The sequence below is a fragment of the Lissotriton vulgaris genome, chromosome 4_1, assembly GCF_964263255.1.
Source record: "Lissotriton vulgaris chromosome 4_1, aLisVul1.2, whole genome shotgun sequence".
Classification (NCBI taxonomy): Eukaryota; Metazoa; Chordata; class Amphibia; order Caudata; family Salamandridae; genus Lissotriton; species Lissotriton vulgaris.
In genome coordinates this window covers 1040132124-1040158298 of record NC_141691.1, presented here as the reverse complement: position 1 = coordinate 1040158298, position 26175 = coordinate 1040132124, and the positions used below count along the sequence as shown (strand labels likewise).

The following is a 26175-nucleotide window of genomic DNA, read 5'->3' as shown; positions in this document are numbered from 1 at the left end:
GACATCACTAATGACATCATTCATGTGATAATACCATAAACCTCTTCAGACTCTAATATAACCTTAGATACACTCAGTGTAAACAGACACTCACAGACTGTCACTTATCCATGGAGTTACTCACACACCTAGTCAGTCATGCAAAGAATCAATCACACCTCCATTTTCTCAACTATACAGTTATACACACCTTACTTATTCAAACATATACTAACACATATTTGCTCTCTTATACAATCCCTGATACATGTTCACAATGATCCATACAGCCACTCACACATTCACTGGCTCTTATGCACAGTTATTTATATATGTCAACTCTCACATGTACTGTGTTTTACAAATCCATTCACTCACCAATACACTCATGCAGACAGTCAACCGCCCATACAGCTGTTTCCACATGCACTTTTGAACCCATTCATATAGTGAATCAACTACTCACACATCTATGCACAGAGTCACACACCTCCCATCCACCCACACACACACTCAGTCTCCCATACAAATACTTGGGCAACCAATCAATAACCCATATAGTTACTCATATAGCTACTGATCAACACATGCAGCAGTTTACAGAACAACAGACATAATGATGCACAAATTAAGACAGTTTAGTCACTAACCCATGCACTCAGTGAGACACATTAAATCACTCACTCTTACAGTCAGTCATGCACCTACTAAATCCTTCATCCAGACACTTATACATCCACTCATTCTTCAATATGTAAGACATATTTTAACTTTACAGAAACATACAGTCACTGAATGTTGTCATCAGTGATGTCATTTTAGATGTCATCAGTGATGTCACTGACCATGTCATGAATGATGTAATATGTGACATCATCAGCAGTGGATTGCGGGTGCGCGATATATAGTTAGTGCAACTAACTATATAAGCGAATTTCAATGGTTTTGTGCGAGTAAATTAAGGTTTTGTAAATGCTGATCCCTAACTATATATGGTCTATAACCTATGGCTTTTTCAGTGAATATATATATATATATATATATATATATATATATATATATATATATATATATATATATATATATATATATATATGTGTGTGTGTGTAGAGTTTGGCAGGTGCTAGGCCCACATACTCTGATAAGAAATACACAGACACATTGCTTGGGGTGGATAACTGGCCCATAGCACGTGCGCTCGGACACTTTTATTGTCAGGGTCACCTGACTGGTGACGCCTGTGGTGGGTAGGGTGTTCAGTGTGTCTTACAGCACAGGCAAACACTAGAACGTATCCAGCCAGATACTACATCATATATATATGTATAGGCTTAGCTCTGCTTTGGGGTTTACATGCACCTTGCTCTTTGAGTTTGACTGCAGGAAAAAAAAACTATGAAAGCAGTTGACGTTTGAAATCAACTGCTTTTCCAAGGATACCTGCGTGCCGTCTTTGTTTCAATCTTGGATCACAGTATTTTGCAAAAGCAGAGTGGTTTCCAGGAGATCTTTCGATATATATCTGTTTTACATTTAATACAAAATATGTACATTTTTAAGAAGTCTAAACACAAATCATTTTTTAACGATATTTCCTGGGGGTTCAAATTAAAGTTTGTACCTTCATTATTTTCTGGGGGGCAGGAGATGCATTGCCAGTGGTTGGCCATGTGTGGTGTTGGACGTACTCCAGTTATGAGCTAGAGTATGTTTACCATTTGTTTGGGTTCTTGTGGCTGTACTAACTGTAGAAGTGCAGTTTATCAATAGCTATTAGCTTTCTCGAGCATGTTGCTTCCTAAACTCCCTAAACTGCTCGGTAAGCAGCAGGGGCGGCTCTAGGCTCATGGTAGCCCTGGGCAAGGATCGTTGGTAGGGGGCCTCGGAAGCGGGGGTATAGGCGGGGCGGAGCGCGGAGGCCAGTGAAGAGGGGGGGTCAGGGTGTTTGGAAGTGGAACAGAGCCAGAGGCCGCCAAATCCCTGCCAGGGGCCGCCGCGCAAATATGTATCCATCCTCAGAGGATTATTATATTAGGGATATGTATTGGTGTGGTGGCCCCTGGAGTTTGGTGGCCCTGTGCAGGTGCACAGCTTGCACATGCCTAAGGCCGCCCCTGGTAAGCAGTTTGTAAATCCATTGTTACTCCTTGCAAAATCCTTACCTTTAATATCAAGCACTCCGTATTTTCCAGCCACTCCCACATTTGCTACTAAGTCGCGGAACAGCGGCATTGAACTTTCAAATTCTCCCTGATATTCCCACCTTTTGCGCAACCAGTCCTTTTTATCCTTTTAATGGTTTCCTAGAAATGTATCTGTTTTACTGTTTAACCATTTTACCACAGGTTTTAAACTATTTGTTGAATTGAAATGAAGAAGAAGATAGCCCAAGGCCCCGTGGCGGGTCAAGACCAGCCGTCCTGCACCCAATCATTAAGCTGCTCTCGCACTAAGCACTTTTCAAGGCACACTTGTATATTGTATTGTTGCTTGCTGCTCGAACCAGACTGCTGCTAAGTATTCGACCAGGAGGCCAAATGGCCCGGCCATGCTGCTACTATTTACAACACTGCAATAACTGCCAGATTTTATTTTAACTTAATTTATTATAATTTACTGTGAACGCTAGCACTGGCATATATTTGCACACAAAGCACATCATGCACTCTAATGGAATAACCAAATATGAATTTTAATCAGCGGCCTGGTCTCTATTGATTTGTGGAATTCGTTGTAAGTTTGCCCACTCAGATACCGCTATAAGCTTTTAAGGATAACATAAGAATATACGTGCCTCATCCGAGTACACAAGCTTCAATTAACAAAATAGTCCGCTCAATGTTTCCCTGGCTGACCTGCCTTTGGGCTTAAGTCACCAGTGCGCACAGCCCTTTCCCCGACACACCCCTGCACTTGTTTTCCACAGGCCGATTACCCTCCGTTGCTAATTTTGCATTTAAATAAGCTAGCCAGGTCTGTACCCTGTCCAACAACTTTACGCCCATAAATCACTAGCCGTACACCCATAAGTCACTAGCCGTATTGTAAAGCTTTTTCCTTTTTCATTTTATAGCGGTTTTTCACTCATACACTGTCATCATCGAGATGCGTCATGAGATGCAATTTAAAATCCTTTATTCCTTCATTCTTTTAACAGTGGCTCTTTCCTGTTTTAAACTGTTATTATAAAAATGTGTAACGAGATGTACGTATGTAATGGTTTTAGTTAACTGTACAATAAATTTACCTTACCTTACCTTACCTTACTAAACATAGGCGTACATGTGCAGACATCTCTTCAGTCAGGGCGGAGTTCTCTGTCTGGAAAAGTTAGGAGGAGTGGAGATTTCCACACGTAGTTTAGTGAATAGCATATTTTAGTAGATGAGTAGTACTATTGCACTACTGCTAAACATACCGAAAAATGCACATTGTGAATACACCCATATATAGCTTGATACATTAAAAACAATAGGAATAGCTACAAGAAAACAATATTTGAAATGGTATTACCCGCTGAAATGTTAAACATCACTAGGGTGTGGGTTTTGTGAACCATTGGCTTCTATTTCTTCTTACTGTCGAAGGTAAACCCTCCCCAGCATGATTACATTTGGGTTAAAACCCCTTAGTAAATTGTGAATTACTAATATACTTCCTTGACGAGGAGCTTGAAGTTAGCATAAAATCTGTGTCATTCTGCTTTAGCTACATTTCCCTCAATCCTGATTCGCAACTCTGGTATCTGGTTTACAAAAGTAAAATGCGCAAATGACAGTGCATCACAAACATAACTGTAAAACATAATCACTGGAGAAATACACTGAGTGTATAGTCTTTCTTGCACAAGCATCTTTGCATCCGGGCCACCTGCTTCTGAGAGTCCCTGGATTCATTAACCACCACTTTCAAAATTACTCTGCCTGAATCCGTACATCTCAGCTGTGTGGAAACGCACCCAATAGCACGAGCCTTTCGTTGATTGGCTGCCTCTTGAGTTCGCAGCTGATGCTCCCAAATGTTTCAAGGCTGACGGTGAGGGTACCACACGAGAAAATAAAACCTGCATCATCTCATTCTGAGAAAAAGCTAAATCTAAATGTGGGTCTATTTTAATCACCTGTTTTATGTGTTTTGTGCGTATTGTAATGAGGCCTAACATAAACATCAAATGGAAGAGATCGAGAACGGTGGTGCTTAGTATGATATTTTATAGTTTGGTTATGGGGCGCGCGTTTGTAGAGCCTCTTGACTCTAGACATTATATCCACTGATCGAATCGAAGCCTAGGACAGCTACTGGCTAGTTAAGGGGTTACTAGTGAACGAGTCAGGTTTCTAGTGCTGCATAAAGGTCCAAAGATGGGAATCAGAGTGCAGAATATAAGGCAAAGCGTTCCATAGAAGTAGTGCGGCTGTGGAAAAGGAGTGCTCGTCCTTTGTCACAAACTTAACTTTGGGTACGGTCATGAGAAAGTGAGTCAATGAGTGTGAGGGGCGGTTGGGTTTGTACCAGGGATATTTGGAACCCCAGAGGTTACTATAGACTCTGCTTGGTAGGAAGAGCCAAAGAACAGACCTGAGTATGGGAGAAATGTGATCATGACTGGTTGCCCCAGAGAACAGCGGAAGTTGTGGTGCTTTGCATTAGGTGTGAAGGATACAGGAGCTCTTCAAGTGATGCAAGATAGATGCGATTGGTGTATTCAAGCCTTGGTTATATGAGTGGATTCACCACTGTAATGTGTAAATGGGGATTGGTCAAGAGGAGGATCTTTCTTAGGATTGGGAATTCATCAAGACAGGATTGGCCACTTTGGCCATCTAATAGTCTAATGACAGCTTAAGGCCGAGGTCCACGAAGATGCCAAGATTTTGGACTATTTTGGCAAGGGCCAGTGTGAGCCAAATATCTGGGGCCAGGTGAGTGTATACCTGTGATCTGTATGGGAGGAGTTCAGCAGGAACTCTTTGAGGGATTACATTTAAGAAAATGTGCAGATATCCGCCATCGCATAATGGGCAAACATTCTGCCACAGTGTAAGGTGTCTTACGGTGAGGGTTTGCAGGAAAGGATGGGGCAGTCTGAAACGAGCTTAGTGTCATCCACATGTCTGTCGAATGCCCTTTCTTCATGGAGAAGTCTGGCTAGGGTCACATGTATAATTAAAAAGGATTGGGGATAGAACTGATATTTGTAGGACACCAAGGCTCAACGCTGTAGGTGCTGAAGAAAACAGGTGAAGTATGATTCAATGGAATCTGTCTTCTAAGAATGACCTGACGCAACTCAGTTTAAAGCCCTTGGCACCAGCTTCGGTAATGGACATGGTAATAATTTGGAGTTCATTGGTGTCAAAAGCACCCAACAGACGTAGCAAAAGCAGTGCTCCTAGTCCACCTTCATCTGCTAGTTGCTAAACGTCTGCCACTATAGACATTAATAATCTGGAGCTGCGGCATTGGTGAAATCCAGTGTGAACAGGGGCAAGCAGTTTTTTCCCTTGTACAAACTTTTGCAACTGATGAAACACTATTTTTTCAAAAATTGTTCCTAGGTTTGGTAAGAGGGAAACGGAATGGAAGTTCCTTGGGTCATTAGGACAAATTGAGGATTTATTCTTTCAAGGCATTGAGAAATGCAGATTTCCAGACACAAGGGAAAGTACTGTGGGCTAGTGAGGGGCTTGGTCATTAAGTCATTGCTATCACACTATATGTTTCATCTGATGAAAAGAGTAATTCCTTGTGAATGAGAGTCAACTCTGAATTATACGTGATCATGCATCTTTTTATTTTTAAATATTAATTTGCCAATCACCTCAGCCAATTTCCCTGTTTGCGTCATGGAGCACCTTTAAAATGGTGCACCATGCGCAAACATCGAAGGTGCGCTGTATTACCACAATTGCCTTGCCACAGGGCAGCCACAATCTCAAGGGCAGCGCATTCAAGTAAAATATGGAGTGTCTCCTTCAAAGTTGCTCTGTGTTTCACTGTGCAGGAGCAACCTGCCTGCACTTTAAAGAGGGGTTAGAGATCTCCTTGCAGCCACTTGCAGTGAGTGATTGCACCCGCCTGCAAGGGGAAGTCAGGGGCATCCATGGGACCCCCTTTCTCCCCTCCACAGAGCTGCCTTTAGAAGGTGCACTGAAAGTGCGCTACGTTATGTGTCTCACTTTCAGTGCATCCTCCTATATGGATGTTTGCATCTTCGCCAGCATCAATAACATGGAGAGGACACAGAGGTAAACTGATTCCCACATTTGCATGGGGCCACACCCCCATTCAATTAAGGCACGCCCTCCAATGATACTGCTGACTCTACAAATGTGCCAGCAACATCTGTATTACAGAAGGAGCTGCACCATCGTATCTGGCCCCTTGTATAATATCAAAGTGCCCGAGGGGCGCGCAAAGTGGTCACACATGCCCGTTGCTCCCAAGGGGCACTCTGTGTAATACGGCCCCAGATGTTAAATCTAATTTTTTGCATTGAAACATAGAAGAAGGCCAATAGTAGCAAGCTAATGCTTACGAAAAAATGTGATGAGTCACCCTTTTCATATAAAGTATTATATATTTGAGTTCAGGGATTTTTCACTCTATAAAACAAACAAACTGGAATGGTGTGGCGAGCAAAATTACAATGGATTGAGCCCACATCTGTGACTGGTGGGAATGTTCAACATTCCGTCCATCATCTGTTTGTGTTGCATTGTTCACTCTGTACTCTGTGGAAGAGGTCCTTATAATGCGGAGCGGACGAAATGAGGAATATTTCCTGTTGCCGGAGATGGCATTTGGCTACTGTTATAAAGATGCCTTGAATAGCGACCACTATTATGTGAAGGGGAAATTGTGGTGGCCCTGCTGGAGTGGGAATCACCTGAAGCTTTAGAAGGATTATAAGTGATGTAGCAGTACTGACGTGGTGTTGCTTTTTAGGGGTCTAGTGGAAGGGGGCCTGGGCATGGTAAGGATGTGAAAGCACTGATTGGTTGGAATCTTGGAAAGATAAATCTGTAGAAAGGAACTGTGGCACAAAGCGAGCCAGTAAACAGGATAGCAGGATGATTGGGAGCAGAACTCTCACCGCTGACAAATGCGCTGATCTCATGTTTAAACTCCAGCAAGGCAGATTGGCCTTCCATGCTAGAAAAGTTTAGCATAATAAGTACCCCAAACTGAGTAATAATAGCATCTGTAACTGCAGTGCTCAGAAATAGCATAAGTGTAGTATAAAAAATTATTACAAAAAAGTCTTAATTGCAAGTTAATATGGTGTTTGTACGGAGTGATGGACTTGACAAGGGTGCAACTTTTCAGTAGGTTGGGAGGAGCGGTGATGGGATCCTGCAAGGAGGCTGGCGCAGTAGCTCAGCGAGTTGAAGTATAGAATGTTTATTGGCAACTTGGCTGGATAGAAGGTGAGGTGGCAACACTCTTTGTGAAGTCCTAGTGGGTTGAGGAGGTGGTTACGTAGATAAAATAAATTATTGTATATTTCTCGTATTTCATTTTAAAGTTACTGGTAACAGAACAGGGGTATACGTAGGGTGAATATATATGTAAAATGTTTCCGAACTCCACTATCTCAACTATTGTTGACCTTGGAAGTATGAAGGGCTGAGTTGTCCCTTCACAATTTGAAAGAGTGGCCACAGCATCACCTGACAGTTCGGAAGTTCGGCATTAGTCCAAGGAGCCTACAGAGAGGCTAGGGGGAGGAAGAGGATCTTGGCAGGGTTATACATGCAGACAACCAGTATTTCATATCGAAGAGAGTGCTGGCTACACACGCTTTGGGGGCCCTGGGATAGGGAAGAGAGGAAGTGGTCATCAGCACAGTGATGGTATGAGATACTGAATGACAACAATGATTCCAGTGATAAAACTGTGCATAAAGAGAAGAAGCAGAGATATACCCTGTATGTATGGGAATGACAGCTCGTAGAGAGACAAGGATCATCAGGCCTATCTATAATGCCCATTTCCATGTACACTAAAATGGGACCTGGATAATGTAGTTGCAGGTGTTTGTAGACCAAATCGCTACTGCTAAAACAAGTTCAAATGCAATTCCGGCCCATTATGGCTGCAGCTCTGATTAGGAGTTAAGTGTAAGTGACACTTCTCTCCTATTTACACTGCCAGTCATCACCACATTTTGACTATTTATAAACGCCTGGGTAGAGCTGTGCAGAACAGGTAATATCAAATGCAAAATTGGCTCCATTATCACGTGAGCATGTTAGTGAGTGTTGATTTACACATTGATGTACATCAGATCCTGGTACCGAGAAACATTATATAACCAAGGGGTTTCAGTGTGCCCTGTTTCAAAAGACCCGTTAACGTATGGCTTGAATCTGGCTCTTACTACACAGGGAATATGATAGGCCAGAGATTCCTATTTTTTGTTATCCAATCATATGATACTCTTTGTGTTGTGATTGTATTGCGGGGAAGTTGTATGACTGAGCTATTATGGTGTAATCCTCCACTCCTCCTTAACCTTTCTTTGATATTTACTCTGTCTCTATTCTTCAACTCCTCCTCCATTCTGTGCATCACAAGCTTTCAATATGGTTTTGTTGTTCATGTCTTTCTCAACGAAGGGTGGGATCAAATCAATTACAAAAAAGGTGCTTTGCCACTGCCCCCTTTTCCTATGGTTTGCAACGATCTTGAGACCACTTTCGAACAGAGGTAAATGTCCTAACACTTATCTGACTTCCATCCTTAAGGAATGTTAACATTGCTGCTACTCTCAAACAAGCAACTCAAGACAGGGTCCATGTACATATAATCTCCGGATTAGATGCATGCCCTGCTGAACTCAGAGAAAAGAACATTTGACCACATCTCCCCTATCCTGAGAGATCTCCATTGGCTCCCACTGGAGGCAAGAATGAAATGTAAGATACACTGCCTAGCTTTGAAAGGAATTCATACGAGCACACCAAGCTATTTTTCAGAATTCTGAACAATATCTATTGGCACCAGAGTCTCGTGAACAAAGACTCTCTATCAAACACCTGAAAATTTGAAACATCCCTAGCAAAAAGGCACTCCTTTGGGGGCTCTGCCCCCGCTAACTGTGACACCCTTTCTATCCAGCTAGGAATGGCACCAGACGTCATCTCATTCAGAAAGGGATCAAGACCCACATGTTCACGATATTGCTGAATCAAGACCTCACATATTAAAGTGCCCTCTCACTAGAGGGTTAAACTATCCAGCTCTATTTAACTTTCTTCAACCGCACACTTTTAGTCCTCTCTGTCAGTGCTTAATTTGTGCCCCTGGATTGTGGTGCTTGGCACCGGTACTTAATTGGCAGCACTGGCACTTACGACAGTCTGCCACATGGTTGACTGTTTGACTGATATAGAGTGAACATAACAACGGCTGTTTACTAATTCAATATACGTCTAAGATGACAAATAGCTGCAATCTTGCTAATCCAATACCTTTTTTTGTATTTTATTTATTTTCGCCAAATACATGAATCGGTTGGTATGAGTCATTCTAATACAATATAGATTATCACAAAACAAATCATAACGTGTTAACAGACTGCAAAAATCGAAGCTGAACATTTTACACCATGCGTACCTGACAGAGTGTATTATGAGCAAACCAAAGAAAAAAAGGACAGTGGAGAAGTGTGGCTCAATCGTTAGAGGCGGCAGACTCGGAAGCAGAGATCGGCCCGGAACCAGGGTTCGATTCCCAACGCGGCAGGGTCTTTGGTCAAAATGTCCGCGGGCTTGATTATTCTCGCCTCGGTGCCTACTCTAACCTTGGGCTCCACTCTGCAACTCTGGGCAATAGCTTGCTTAATTTTCACAACGGCCCCTTCAACGCCGGGGATGCCTGGTCTCACCTTGGGGGTGCCCAGAAGGGACCATCTCACAGGGAAAGCCAAGACGGGTTCCCCAGCGGTATACAACGCCGGGACGCCTGCGGTGTGGGCAGCTGTGCGCTTTACAAGTATACAACATTTACATTTACATTAATCTGCCAAACAATAAGAATTGAGACTTTTGACTTGATTCTACCAAATGGCACAGGGGAAAAGATGGAATCCTATTTAAGATTCAAGATAATGTGTAACTGAGCCCCATATTTGTTCACCAAGTTTCTTTTTCCGTATACCCTTAAGAGCATAAAGACTATGTTCCATATTATGTATTGCCAAGAACCTAGCCCGCCATTCCTCGAATGAGGGTGGTTCCTGTTGTAGCCAGAACGATGCGATACATAGTCTGTATACAGCTGTTGCTACAAATATTAGTTTAGCATGCTGCTTCGAAATTCCAATATCCAGCGAACCCATTTCTGCCCCTAGGAGGATCTTTGTTGCAGACAACTGGATTGGGTTACCTACAAATTCCGATAGACATTTTTCTAACTTCGACAAGAGGGGTCCCAAAGATGGGCAGGCAAAGAAAATATGTACATCATCTGCGGAAATAAAACCGCAGCGAAAACATTTCCCTATTGCATCCCAAGGCCATTTTGACACCTTATCAGGTGTATAATATAAATTAAAGAGTGATTTAAAGTGTTGCGCAGAGAGCTTTGCAGACAGGAATAAATCTTTCGCCATTCCCAAAGAAGTTTCAATTTGAATATCCTGCCTGCTTAATTTAGCCCCCCGTTTAAGATTCTGCGACTCAATGTCATTAACTTTAGTGCTTAGCATAAGGTTATATAGCCTGCCAATCTTTGCCCCCCGTGTATTACCCTCGATCGGGAGATTTGGTTGAAAAGTGATACCACTGTTCTCCAAATGCTCCCAAATCTGCAGATATTTAGAATAATTCTCTCTGGGAAGCTGATATTGTGTCCATAGTTGCTCAAAAGATTTGAGAGAACTTTCAGAATATAGATCTCCCACCACTCTTATTCCGCTCACCCTCCAATTACACACCACTCTGTCCCATAAATCAACTAGTAGAAATATTGGCGATACCAATGGAGTGTAATATGACATTTTCTCGAAGCCAAACATATCTCTAACTGCTCGCCATACCTTGTACGCTGCTTCCAGGGTCTTTAACCGCGTTCTCTTGTAATAGCTCTATTCCAAATATAGGAATAATCAATTTTTTGCTTTTACCCCCCAATAGCATTTGATATATCGAGGGACATTCCGCGAGCTGCGCCGGTGCTGCCCCTGTGAGCAAAATGGCCATCCCTTGTAACATACATGCATAATAGTATAGAACAAAATCCGGTACCGACCATCCTCCGTGCTCTTTTGACAATATCATACAGTGCCTGGCCCGTCGTGCTTTACGCCCTCACCACATGAAGCTAATCCAATATCTTTGGGGGTCTGGAATAGTCTGAACTGCCACACTTGTAGGAATGTGATGGTTAGTAGCTGGATTGGTACAGTCATTGGTAGCTCTAGGAGGGGCATTGGGTGGTGGAGGCTGCAGCAGCCTCCTGATGAGGGACCTGGTACTTAATTTTTCACAAATTAAGCACAGTGTATTTTAGATGTTTGTTGTTCATACTACGTTAATCTATGGCAACTCCCGTTCAGCAAATACTACTTATTTCCCTCTCTGCTTCAGGTGACCTTCATAGTATAGTATTAAACACTTCTGACATATGTAGTTACAGTTCTGTGCAAAACACACTAATTAATGCAGGTGAAGAAGCATTATAGAAAAAATATGTAAATGAAAATAAAATAAAATAAAACTGTTTAGGACGAATGACAAAGGGAACACTGTACAGCAGAGGATTCTATTTTATAACCTGCAAAAGAAGTTAGATTTCTGTGAATGTGTATTTTGAAATGCAGATACCCTGACGCTCTTATGTTAATAGGAGCTAGAGTTCACCCACTGAATATGCATAACAAAGATGTGTGAAATGTTTCTTCATTACTCAATCTAACAAGCCTGTTTTATTTTAATTCCAGAACATCTATTCTTGGAATCTCCTTCGGGGCTGCGTTTCTCTTGCTTTCCTTCATCCTTTTTATCTGCTTTGCTGGACAGCTCTTGGTAGGTGAAATTATTCAAAATATATGCAGACTTAATGCGGGTTTGCTGTTGTCCTTGTCACTTTCAAACTTTATATGATTTAACCGAACCTAATGCATTAATCTGTAACCAAAAATAAATAGAATTAAATAAAATGTACCATAAAAGTTAGAAATCACCAGTAGAAGTATATATTTACATATTTTCATTATTAGTACTGTAAGAGAGTTTACTCTTTCTGTCGTTGGTAAGGAAAACATTGATTTATTTTCGATGAGCAACATGTGTACATATAAACCACCACCGAACTTTTTCTAGCTTTGTCACTGTACTATATCTTCCTTTGTCACTTTACTTTTTCTAGCTTTGTCACTGTACTATGTCTTGCTTTGTCACTTTACTTTTTCTAGCTTTGTCACTGTACTATTTTCTAGGTTTGCCTCGGCAATGTGCTTTTCTAGTGCCCTTTTCGAAATTAATTGTAAATAATTGCGTCGACTTAGAACCATGCACAATATAATTTCTCCTCAAAATTGTCATTTAACTAAAGCTGATGTATTTTGAGTCAAAATGTATTGCACAGAAGGGATTGTGGATATCAGATTCTGTTTCTCTACGATGCTTATGTAGTATCAGTGACCCGGCCACTTATTTGAGGGGTAAGAGAAGAATGCCAGTAAGTCTGGCTTATAACTTAAAATTCATCTTGAGCTACTGATAAGTGCAAGGCCTCAATTCAATTAAACTTTATTCGGCCACGTTCTGGCCATAAAAGTACATTTCGCATAAAAGAACACATACATTTTGGGGTTAAGACAACGCCACGGATATAATAAAAGCACAGTTAAAATACATCGTATTAAAAAGAAACATATTCGGCTAGGCTCAAGTCATTCCTGTTATCAAACCACATTTTTCATCTTACGAATTGCCCCGATAAGAAGCTTGAAACCCCATACCAAATGAGTGGGGAAGAAAGCATTTGTAAATAGATCAGTGCTGGTCTTACTTGGGCACAATAGCAATCTCTAAAAAGTACTAGGATATGTTTAGCTCGCAGCTCAGTATAAAAACCACAAAAAAAATTAAGTGCAACAGGTCATGGTCAGAGAAATTATTGCATGCACATGGTTGCAGGGTACCTAACTTTGAGAAACCTTTAGGTACAGTTAGGGACCAGTTGATACAAATAAATCTAAATCTGGATAAAAGAAAACAATGAGGCAGATTATTATTAATAAAAGACCAAAAAGGTTGATTTAAAATTCCCGGACTTATAATCATAAAATATCTGCATGTAGGGTTCCTAAGTTCATTTACTTCCCTATCCAGTTGTCTCCTTGTTAAAATTGTGTTTTTATAGCTTTCACATCTTCAGGGTGCAGCTTTCTTGGTTGATCAAATAGCTCTGGTTGCCCGAGAGCTAAAAGCTGCCGGGACTCATATTTTAACCAGGGAATGTCTGTGACTCTGTCTAACATCATGCAGTCCTCTAAAATAATTTGGTTTAGGATTGGCTTATCTCTAGACCAAATTCTTTGCCACCATATCAAGGGTGCTACAGCAATATTGTCTGTAATGTAGCCCTGCCTTAATTTCTCATGTACCATAACAGCTGGAATGTTAGAAGGGGCAGTTAGGAGTTTACGTAGGTGCTTGTTTTCAACTCCTTGACGTTCATTACATTCCTTGTAACCCCAAACTACAATACCATACACTGTCATAGAGACACATTTCTCGTTATAGATTTTCAGCAGTGGTGGTATGGGTTTATTCCCTAATCTTCTAGCGAAATCCAGTAAGGCTCCAGCAGCTCTTGTCAAAATGTGTTCTTTAAAACACGCTGTGCCACTCAGGTGCCTTTTTCATCAAATAACACACAAAGATATGGGTATGTTGGCACATTGGTTAGCACTCCTACTTCCATGGAAGGGATTTTTCCCCTCTTTTTAGGTTACCAAATGACATTATATGAGATTTGGTAAAATTGACTGCATATTCAAGAGCTACCATAAAATCAATAAAAGTATTAACTAAAGATTTCAAAGCAATCAGAGTCCTGGCAAGTAAAACTACATCATCCTCGTATAAAAGTGCTGTAATTGCTTTAGAAACTACTCTTGGGATGTCTAAACATGAGTTTGAAAGTGCTGTCCCCAACTATTTATGTAAAGTACTTTGTGGAGAGAAGCCATTGACAGCTCCTCCTCTGTGAGAGACAGCATCTAACACTGCAAGGAACCAGAGAGTACACCAAAATATTCTGCAATCTGAAAGTACCCTGTCTCCTCCCTCCTAACATATTTCCATTCAAAAGATCACATAAGGCATTTAAGTCCGCTAGTAGTATTCCAAAGAGATGAAAGGCGTCAGATGACAAAGGGCCTAATTTAGATCTTGGCAGGACTACTGCCATCCTGCCGCAGAGATGGTCCCAAGTACACTGTCAAGCTGACGGGCGTTCGCCTTTCGTATTTAGATGTGTCGGCCATAGACAGGAGACTGCCACAACGATGATCGCCTCTGACTAACAGTACTCTGTTGCCTTAATTCTGGCGATTTTCTGCCAGAATGTCCCGTTTTAGATGTCCCTTTGTGCTGGTGGTTTCCTGGCAGTGGTGTTGTGATGGAGTGAGGCCATAGTGGTGTGGAGACAAGGAAGTACCACTTAATATCTTCTCAATACACGCAAATGGTATTAATCTGTCAATATGTATATGTAGGTAATGTGTACTGCCCATATTTTTACATATAGCAATGCATACCAACACATACACACACTATTGAATGTGCACCCACACCCATCACAAAATCCTACCTCAGATCCCGGCGACAATGGGGTGGCTGAGCGTCAGGTCAAGTAACAGCAGCACAGGATGGATCTGTACAATGGTGTTCAAGCGAGAATCGGTTGGGGACCCTGAAAAAAGGTGAGTTTTCACCACCTTTTATTCCAATTTGCCATTTTGAGCTTGGGTGTTTCCATGCCACAATTGCCTCAATGGAAAGGCACCTCGTAATCTGGACTGCAGGAACCTTGGTAGTACTTGAGAAAAAGATTCAAGCTGAGGTGGCAGTACTGTGGCAGTCTTTCCTCCAGTGACCAGTCAACAACTAAATCGAGCGGGCGGACCGCCAAGGCGTTGTGGTGTAGTTCCTAAAAATACATAGGATCTGTGCATTTGTAGGTAACATAAACTAAGGGTTTGGTGTCTATACTGATTCCTGACACCCCAAAGGATTTGTCAGCCTTAAGTCCAGCTAGCTCACAGCGCCACAATAAACGCCCCTAACCTTACCAAGGAGAAAATCGTATCTGGCAACCATCTAACATGACAACCCTTGATCTTTCAGGGATCGTTGAAACAGTACAGTACTTTTTATTCAGTCAATCGTGCTCACTTAGTCTCAGAGAGATACACAGAATAAATGCTGGGACTATAAGCAGGCATATAAACATGACCACAATCAAGCGTACTCCTACGATGTGGACCCTACCTAAGTGTACCTAGCATGTATGTGGGTTTAAAACCAAGAATCCCCTAGGAAAGAGCCAACCCCACTACTTGATGGGAGAGAATGAAGGACCCTGTATTGGTCTCGTAATGGACACCCCGCAAGGGATGTCAGACTGCTGCATGTCAAAGCTTCAGCATTCAGGGACCTCAGTGTCTTGTGTCAGTGTGAACGCGTCTCCTCTGGTTACCTAGTAAAGGTACAGTTCTTTTATACCCCAAAGATAGCATCAGGTTCGTACGACAATAGATATATTGTGAGCATGATTATGTAAATGAGCGTAATCAATAATTGCAAATATACAAAGTAGTTCTGTCGCCCTAGGATGAAGATGACCATGACTTTCATACTGAGTATGTTAATCCTGTTATTACTAAGAATCCTCATGCATAAAAAATGCATAATAAATGAGGTTTGGTTCAAGGAAACCAATCAACATTTATCAGCACCTAACTGGGTAAAAGGTCAGTGCTGTTATGTGGAGCAAGGTTGGCCAAATGTAGGTGAAAGGTCGCTTTGCTACTTAGGCCTAGGTTGGGGAACATAACACCGTGGGGTGGAAAGACCACCAAAAAGGTGACGGCGGAACTAACCATTCCAAGATCTAAATCTGGCCCTAAGCCTCAACCAAACTTTCTGCATGTCTGGGAGACACCCCACAGTTACTAGAAAGATATCTCTTTCCACTAAATACACAAGCACCCAGAGGCCTGTCACATTTCTTACCTAAGCTTGATAAACATCTAGGGGCAGATTTACAAGCACCTTGCCCCTCTTTTACGCCGCCGTTGCGTCACTTTTGTGACGCAGCGGCGGCGCAAAAGATGCACCATGGTGTGGGGTATTTACAACGTGACGCATCTGGGAGATGCGTCACGTTGTAAAGCCCTGCGCCATAAGGAGGCGTTCCAGTGCAGGGGGGGGTTCCTGCGCAGGAACGCCTCCTAAAAGTGGCTGAGTGAAATCTACAAGATTTCACTCAGTCACTTTTAGGCCAATGCTGCATCAAAACCCTGCACCTACTTGAAGCAGGTGTAAGGCTTGATGCAGCATTGGACAGATAGGGCCCCCCAGAGCATTGCTGGAGCTGCGTCGCGCTTGCGACGCAACTCCAGCAATGCGCCGCCTTTACGACACAGTTGCGTCACGCATCTGTGCCGTTTTTGCCCCATGGTGCGCCGCATTGTAAATGCGAAAAAACACCACTGGGTCTGGGCTCCCAACGGCACAGCTTGCTACAAGCTTGTATTGAACAAAATAGATGCACGTGCAGCTAACAAGTTAACATGACAACTTTTTGGTCACAACATATGATCAAAACAATATGTTTGTTGGTTTTAATTCCAATTATTTTATTTGCTTTCTATTCGTATATGTGTTTTGTCAAATTTTTACACACATTTTAAAACTTGTATACACAACAAAAAATTACAATCTTATTGTCAAAAACAACTTTCCTATTTACAACAATGCATTCGACAGTTATTCATTCAAACCTCAATCATCCGTCAATCATACCAGTACAAACAAAACAAAGATACATCAATGATTCAATATATGCTGGAATCTGAATATTCACAACACAAGCCAATATGTGTTTTAAACCAAAAAAATATATATACAATTTACTGTTTCCTATCGCTTTTTAGGTCTTTGATTTTTGGCTTATTTTTGAAAGTCTACGCGTTTCGAACTTGCAGCAATTAGGAGTTCTCATCAGGACAAATATCTGTAATGGAGAACAAAAATGGCTTTTAGAATTCAAGTTTGTTGTCTCTCAGCTGCCTCTCCCCAAAACTACAAGTCTCCAGACCTTACCTCTTGCTCACAGAGTGTAACTGGAATGTCCACGACGTCAAACTGCAATAAATGCAGGAAACCACAATCAAAACACCTATTAAGACCATGTTCTCCAGCTTTCTATTGCATGTATGTCAACAATCACTTACTTGTTGTGCCATTTTTGCGTCTATATTTGTCTACACTGCCTGACTCTCTGCAATCTAAAGGACAGGGGCAGAGAAAAGGGGGGAGTTGACTCAATCAGTCGGGTTGTCCTATTCAAAATGAAACTGTTTCTGCATGTATGGTCGCTGCGAGGCACCGCTTACCTTCAAGAGATAATAATGGCTCGTTATGCTGGTTTTCTGGGTGCTCCCGCTTGCGTATCTATAAACAATGAGGGACTCTGTGTTAAAAATGTGTTACTCTGTAAGGTTGATGAATCAGCTTTTAGGGCTTCCGTACGTTAAAGGTTTTGCTTACTTTAATAAGACGAGGTACACTGCGGCATTTTTCGACCGGCTTTTCCTTGCCCGTGTGGAAATGCTTCTCAGTCGCATACACTTCCTGGTCCGAATAGGATCATGGGAAGTGTAGTGCGATCGGGTCAGGGTCTTTATGCGATAATTTGCAAGCATCTCGTAATTTTTTATCTTAAACATTCCTGGTTTGATTTTACTTTTAGATGTGTTACATATTCGGAACATGTTAATAAAAAAACGGTCGGGTTTTTGATATCATTCGTCTCGTTATGCGATCACTGGCCGTGGTACATCGGGATTTGTAGTTTTCAAGGAGTCATATGGTATCCCTCACAAGCTTCTTTCATTTTGCAGGCTCACCCTCTTTTTTTGTTGTACATTCAATGTGTTACTGAATGTGTCTGCCTGTTTGAGTGGTAAAACGTATCATTGTGCACATTTGGATTGAAGGTAATTTCTTCCTTGTGTTGTGCGGTTTAAATTAATTTTTCATACAGCTAATAAATTCGTCATTGTGAGATCTCATATTCGGTTTTCTCATTGGTGTCTATATTGCAGCGTCTGATTCACCTCCTGAAGTCTAAATTTAGAGTGCTGTCTTATTTACATTTTTATTAAAAAAATGTGGCACGTAGATCAATGATGTTGTATGCACGCCTAGGACATGTGGATCTTAGTTATACAGATGGTTGTGATGAATCAAGTCACAGTTTGAACATTTCGGACAATTCATTCAGTCCTAATATTGCTGTATTAAACTTGACTATTAACATGGCTTCTCTTCTTGTTAATTTGGCATCCAAATCACCGCCTCGTGCATCATTTTACACCTTTGTAATTACTGTCCATAATATCTCAGATTCTTTGTGATTTTTTTCCCGCCAATGGTTGACCAAAGGTGCAGTAGCATTTATTGCAGTTTGACGTCGTGGACATTCCAGTTACACTCTGATGAGCAAGAGGTAAGGTCTGGAGACTTGTAGTTTTGGGGAGAGGCAGCTGAGAGACAACAAACTTGAATTCTAAAAGCCATTTTTGTTCTCCATTACAGATATTTGTCCTGATGAGAACTCCTAATTGATGCGAGTTCGAAACGCGTAGACTTTCAGAAATAAGCCAAAAATCAAAGAACTAAAAAGCGATAGGAAACAGTAAATTGTATATATCATTTTTTGGTTTAAAACACACATTGGCTTGTGTTGTAAATATTCAGATTCCAGCATATATTGAATCATTGATGTATCTTTGTTTTGTTTGTACTGGTATGATTGACGGATGATTGAGGTTTGAAAGAATAACTGTCGAATGCATTGTTGTAAATAGGAAAGTTGTTTTTGACAATAAGATTGTAATTTTTTGTTGCATATATAAGGTTTTAAAATTTGCATAAAGAGCATTGTAAATGCGGCGCACCATGTGTGGCAGAGCTGCGGTGCACAATAACTGGCGCATCCCTCTGGATGCGCCAGTTATTGTAAATCTGCCCCCTAGTGTTGATATAGAGTATATCTGCTGGATGATTTTGTGCTTTCCCCCTCTTTGTAGTGGTGGCCGTGCCAGCTTTGGGGTGCCATATATTGATAAATATCTTGCACAGTTACTACCAATGCTCTGCCACTTTGGTGTGAGAGGGCAGCTTGCACTGCTGAAGTTCACGGAGTATCTGCTCAATGTGTTATACTGAAGCTTAAGATAGCCATTTCACAATTCAAGTGTCAAAAATATTAGCTAAGCCACTTCTTCGTATAGTTGGATCTTTTGCACCTACAGTTCTTATTTTGTTCCTTCTTTTAGATGTGCCTGTTGTGGTGGTGTTTAATGGATGTAACTATTTTGAAAAACCATGCGATTACTTCCATTAACCCTCCCATGGTACATGCATGACATAGATTAATACTATAGATTAGATGCACATATAAATGGTTGCAATTTGCGACCAGTATTTTTGCATCCATTGTTGTAATCCTCAAAATGTAGTATGTACTAATAGGACGTTTTGTAAATTATCAATTCATAGTGGTTCACAAGTCTACCTACCTCATGAATACCAATGGGGTAGCTTGCAATTTGTCATCCATTAAGATTCTCTGTCATAACAGGGATGGTCCCCTGCTGTGGTCAGTATATCACCATGTCTCTGATTACTTTCAAATAAAACAATACTTTTTTTTAAAAATGCATCCCATTTTCCTTAAATGAAAATGGGATGCATTTGAAAATTACAAATAAAATGTTTCCTTTTTATTTTTTACAGAAGGCAGTGATGCCCTAAACACTTCCCTTCCAAATACTGAATCGTCAGAAACCCAAATTGTGATTTGGTCATGTGTTGCCGAATTGCAAGTTGGGTTTGATGCATTAGAAAATGCTTTTTTGTATTTGCTAAAGACCCAATTCTGCGCTAAGTACATCAAGCCCAACTTGTTATTTTCATCAAAGGACCAAAGAAAGACGTGTATATTTGTATACACATGTATACTGTGGCACGTTTCTTCCCTTGCCTATACCTGTGAGCATTCATCACTTCAAGTTGTCCGTTATTATGTCAGTGCCCACAATAGTTTGCCTCCAAAGCAAGAGCTTTTGCCTGGCTCTCGCTTCACCTTAGCTAAGGTCATTCTAATCTTGTGACAATTTGCTTGTACTTGGCATTCATGCTGACATGTCAGCTACCTGCAGACTTTCGTTCACCAACTGACTTTCCCTGCTGCCTGCCAGTCATAATCTGTGCAAGTAAATGAGTGTACACTTTGCCACTTTGACCTCAAACTAAGGACTCGGCCATCTGCCAATCATGCAGTTCAAAAAAGCAGAAGCATAATTCACAAATTTCACATTGATTGGGCTAGAGCTGTTCCACAGCAGGAAAGCAGTTCATGAGGAAATCATATTCAATGTCATTATGTACGGGGTCATATCAGTACTTTAAGTGGCAGACTGCCATGCGAAAAATACGATATTCGCTTTCAAGTCCGAAATCGCAAATGGTAGAACATTGAAACAACTACAAAAGTAAGGCAGTCCCTGATCCCTTTTCTTCATTTGTTTTATTTACTATATGTATGAGAGCAAGAGGTATTTATTAACTCACTGTGCCATGCCATGCACTACTTAAAGCCCACGTCTAGCACCCATAACAGAACTCCTTAAAGATCCAGTGACTGAGCCAGTGCATGGGATCAAGCAAAGATAAAGCACAAAACAACCTATGGGATGTAAAAAAAAAAAATCTTGGAATATCCATTCATTGCTATGGCTATCTTAAAGGATATGGTTTGTGCATCTGGTACCCAGCAGACTAAAGGAGCTCTTCAGATTGAGTGGGAGCGCGTTTCCCTCTTTTAAACTTCTATTAGACCTCTCTGGATTCTAGGGGACTGTCCAAGTACCTGTAACTGCTACATATTTCTGCGGAGTCATCAATGGACATTGGTTCTTCCATTTTCAATTCCAGATGGCCACACTCAGTGAAACCTTTAGGGGTGACCTTGAACATTGCATTGGAAAGGAGTGGAGCAACCACCATGGAGTGAGTGGCTTCCCGGTCACCTAGATTGTCCTACTCAGGGACAATATTACGGTCTACTCTGCCATGCAGAAATGTAGAAATGGCATTTCCTGTGGAATAGGACTGATATGTTCCATATGGACAGAGAGAGTAGAATTCCACTCATACCATGAACCAGCAGAGTGTTGACACACATGGAGTATCATTACTGCATGATTCAGTGGGATGCCAATGTTGTTCGCCGAAGGTGGTGCAGTTTTCACATCTACTATACAGACATCACTAAAGGTAGGGCTTTCAGTGGGCTGGGTCCTGCTGGTGAGGTACTGGCAGTTTTTAAAAGAGGCATCGAAATGGGTCCCTGGTACAGGTGGTGCGGCTTTTGTGGAAGAGGTAGTGTTGTGTATATAGATATGTTAGATTTGTGCCTAATGTAACCATGTCAACACTAGCTGTGTTCTCTGGCACCTGTAATGGTTGTTTGCGTTCTACTTTAGAGTGGAATCCCAAGGAGAGAGGATGAGAGGACAGAGCAAGAGAAGGTGCATATTTCCCTGGTGCTCCATATCGGTGTTTCAACCTACAATAAGTTAATATCATCTTTAATATTTATATGATGTCATGGACATCGACAAGCTGGTGTTGAAACATCAGATAACCCATGCAATACCTTCAAAATCTACTTCTCCAGAGGAGCATTTCCTTATAAGAAAAATTGAGAGGGACGTATTTGGAAGAATGGGATCCCTGCCATCCAGCGTACCAGGATGTTTTTATCTCTGTGGACATGTTGGATTTTTTTTCCTTTTTTTTGATTTGTGTTTGAGTCTCAAAGGAGCAGACCCTTACCATTGCATCATTATGGTTCGGGTCTGCATGTTTTGAATGCCACAGTTGTTCTCTTGGCAGCGCAGTAGAAGGAATCCATCGGGCATGGAATGCCCTCCTTGACTCAGCATGTCCCTTGGCAGTTGTTGTGATTGGTTGACACTACTCAATGTCTATTGCTCGCATTGCCATTGTGAGGCAAGCACAGGATGCAGCAGGGTCGTGCAACTTGACCTCTATGTGCCGCCATATTTGTTTTTAGAAGTGCATCTTTAGCAATAGTATTCCGACCTCAGGATTCATTTCAAAAGTGTTGCGGTGCATTTTGAGGCAAGCCCCAAGTTTGGTGTCTGTATTGTGCACTGGTTTCAAAGAAGAGTTGCAGGCAAGCAGAAGCTGTGTTTCCTCAAGCATACAACAGCAGCACTGTGAAGCGCACACCTTTCTGACATTTTTCCTGTCACTGCGTATACTGCACATGGACAGTATCTATTCTGGGATTTTCATGCTTTTGTACCTGGAGTTTTTTTTCTTTTTTTTTACAAATCCTCTTGTAGAGTGAGCTAGTCCCTTTCTGCGTGAAGGAGGGGCACTGTCCTCTTAGAAGGGATTTGTTCAGCAATTAGATTTCAGTATGACCACACAAAATGTGTCATTACATACTCCTCAAGCTTTTTGGCCAGCTGGAGGGAATACATGCATGAAATGGGTAGAATGGAAAACATTTTTTTTTTATTTCATTCACACTATTGATGAGGAGGAGAGAATGACGTCAGGGAAGAAGAAAAGATTTATAATAAATTCTGTGGGCCTGGGGGTCTTAAGGCTTATGAAGAAATGACCAAGGCTCTAGGGTATTTGATGCTGTTAGAAATGGTTTTGATAACTATTTTGTGCTAAAAGTGTGTATTTAGATAGTGAGGTTTAAATTATTTTACCGGAAGAAGTTAATTAAACTGAGGATCAGTGTGTAGCAGTTGTAAGAAAGTTGGCTGTGGATTGCTAATTTGATCATCTTCAGGACCAACTTATCGAGTACTAGGTATTTATGCATGCTAGAGACCCAGCCAGCCAGGAAAGGCTATGAATAAATGGGGACACTGATTTGAAAGATATAGTAGATGTTGGGAGGACAGCAGAATTATCTATCCGCAGTGCCAACGCTCTTAAATCGGAGTCTAAGGAGGGGGGTCAGAAAAAATGTAAGTAAGATTAAAGGAAAGGGGGTTACTTAACTGAAGAAGGAGACTGCTAAAGGACAAGAATATGTTAGAAAACGGAATTTCAGATGCTACCATTGTGATAGTGCCTGGCATTTAGCATCTAGGAAATTCTGCCCTGCTATTAAGCAAAAGTGTTCAGCTTGTGGGGTGGCTAGCCATTTTGCCAAAGTATGGAGGAAGAAAAAAGTATGAGAACAAAATGTGTTTTTGGTGAAGAAGAGAGTACTAGTGAAGAAGAGAATAGGATTAAGAAACTCACTATTTATGATTGCAGCAATGCGGAACATGATTTTGATTCTAAAGAATTGTTCATATTAAACATTAATGACAATTTAGACACAAACAAAAAGAAACCCTTGTGTTTCACGTCGATAGGGGATCTGGTTGTACAACTGTATGCAGATTCCAGCTCCCCATACACTATTGTAGATGAAGAGACATGGAAGACCAAGTTTGCAAAATGGTTGGGGAGCACATTGCTGGAATCTGATATCCACCGGAAGGACTTTTAGGAGAGAAAATTGATTTTGTGGGTTGCAGGTCTTTAGTATTCAGGTTCAAAAATAGAGAGTCATGTGGAAAACTGTACGTAGCTAAGAGAAGTTCTGCTGCTTTAAGGTTGAAGGATCAAGGGAATTTAGATATTATTTTGAACCCCCCGATCCTGTTATGGTGAATGATAGTGAATTATTTTGTGCCGAGATATTGGTAAACTGAATAATTTTGAGTTTCGTATTCTATTGAAACCTGATGCATGCCCCAAAGTCCATAAAGTGAGACATATTCCTATATTGCTAAGGGAGGAAGTAGAAAAGGAATTGGAGAAATTAGTTGAGGCAGATATAATTGAACCGATTGAATCTGCTGAATGGATTTCTCCAGTTGTAGATTGTGTATGGACCTGAGACATTTGAATAATAACATCGTAGTGGATAGATTAACGCTCCCAAAATATCTGAAAAGTTGACTTTGGTAAGGAATGCCATGTGGTTTTCCACTATTTACATCTCAGCTGCTCATCATCAGATTCCACTCCGTGCAGAGAGTACGTCTTATACAGCTTTCATTACACCTAATGGATGTTACCTGTATACTAGGTTTTTGAGGACATAAAGAAGGCTATTGAGGAAGCTCCTGATCTTGAAGGTTTAGACCCTGAACTGGAAAATGTCGTCACATTTGATGCCAGCAATAGGGGTTTGGGTGGCGTACTGTCCCAAGTGAATGCTGGGGGTAAAGAAAGCATAAATGCGTATGCATCATGCACTTCATCCCCTACTGAGTAAAATTTTTCTGTAATTGAGAAAGAAACTTTGGCCTGCGTCTGTGTCCCAGAACATTTCCTTTCATGTGTGTGGGGAAATTGTGTGTTGTAAGAAGTGATCGCAAACCTTTGAGTAAGTTATTGACCACAGAATGGCTTTTCAATGCTTCGGCAAGAATTGCCAGAATGTCAATGAGATTGCAAAATGTTATTTAAAACATTGTATATGTACCGGTTAAGACAATTTTTAATGCTGATTTCTTGTTACACATGCCTAAAGACTTGCAAGATTGTTCTGATCATGACTGGGATAATGTTCATACAGCCTTGGTTCAAGATCAAGGTTTACCTAACATCAAGGAAAAAGATTGGTTAAAGCAATATACCCTTGATCAGGACTTACAGCAACCCATGATCATGTGTTATGTTCAACATTGGCGGTCAAAGAAATTTCATATTCCCAAGGAGTTGAGACCTTTTAGGGAAATATGGTATAAGCTGTCTGTAGTGAATGGTTTTGTTCACAGAGGTGATAGAATTATTCATCCTTCCTCTTCAAGAATCAGTATTGTAAAATTGTGCCATGAGGAACATAGTGGCATTGTGAAAACCAAACAATAGGTCAAACAGTGGTACTGTGGCCTGGCATGGATATATGTGTGGAAAGGATTGCGAGGCATTGTGTGTGATGTGCCAACTTGGAAAAGTCATTAGTTACCTTAAGACCCAATATGTGTGAGCCCATTATTCCTAGTAAACCATGGCATACTGTAGTGGTTGACATAATGGGACTGATTGGTGACCAATCAAAATACATTATTGCACTCACTGATGTATTTTCAAGTGGCATGCATTGAAGGTGGTGGATACAATTATTTCTAAAGAAGTTTTAAAATGTTCTTGATTAAGTACTCATTAAGGAAGGATTGCCTGCACAGATTATCAGTGATAACAGTTGTTCAGTCATTGTCCAAGTTCGCTAAAGATAATTTTGATAGGGTAGGAATCAAACACAGAACTACATCTTTGTATATTCCAAGTGATGATGGCATGATTGAAAGGTTCAACAGGGTGTTAAAGAACAGATGGCAGTTAAGAATGGTTGTAATTGTGAATTTCAAATATTTATAACCTTATGGATGTACACCTCTTGATGCTTTAGAAGTTTCTCCTTTTGAGGTAAGAGGTAGGGGTGTAACAAGTAAATGCAATCCTGAGTGGATTTACAAACTTCCAGGACAGCTTTCCCTATGGAGGAAATAAGTTCCAAGATAGTAAATAAACATAAGAAATATAAGGAAATGTTCGATCTTAAACTTGGTCAAAGTAGGTGGAGATGAAGAAAGGATTATGGGGGAAGGTTGAAAAACCTTGGAATGTGAGAAAGGGAGAGTGAACCTTTAAAGGTGATCAAGGTTTTATTCAATGCTGTTCAGCTGAGCGATTGGAAAGTGTGGAATTTGACACACATTACTATTTTTATGAAAGGAACAGATTTATTTGGCAAACATTTGTGTGACGTCAGTGTTCAGAGTGTACAAAGGGACGTTGTAGCATTTGATATTGAAATAGATTTCAGTGA

General features: G+C 41.1%; 1 protein-coding gene across 1 annotated transcript in view; it reads left to right on the top strand.

Moving 5' to 3' along the window:
- ADCY2 (adenylate cyclase 2) overlaps positions 1-26175 on the top strand; it is a 3890318-nt gene that overhangs the window by 3077809 nt on the left and 786334 nt on the right. Inside the window, exon 15 of the mRNA XM_086965279.1 lies at positions 11927-12011. Coding sequence (XP_086821405.1) covers positions 11927-12011 — 85 coding nt within the window. The remainder of the gene's footprint in view (positions 1-11926; positions 12012-26175) is intronic.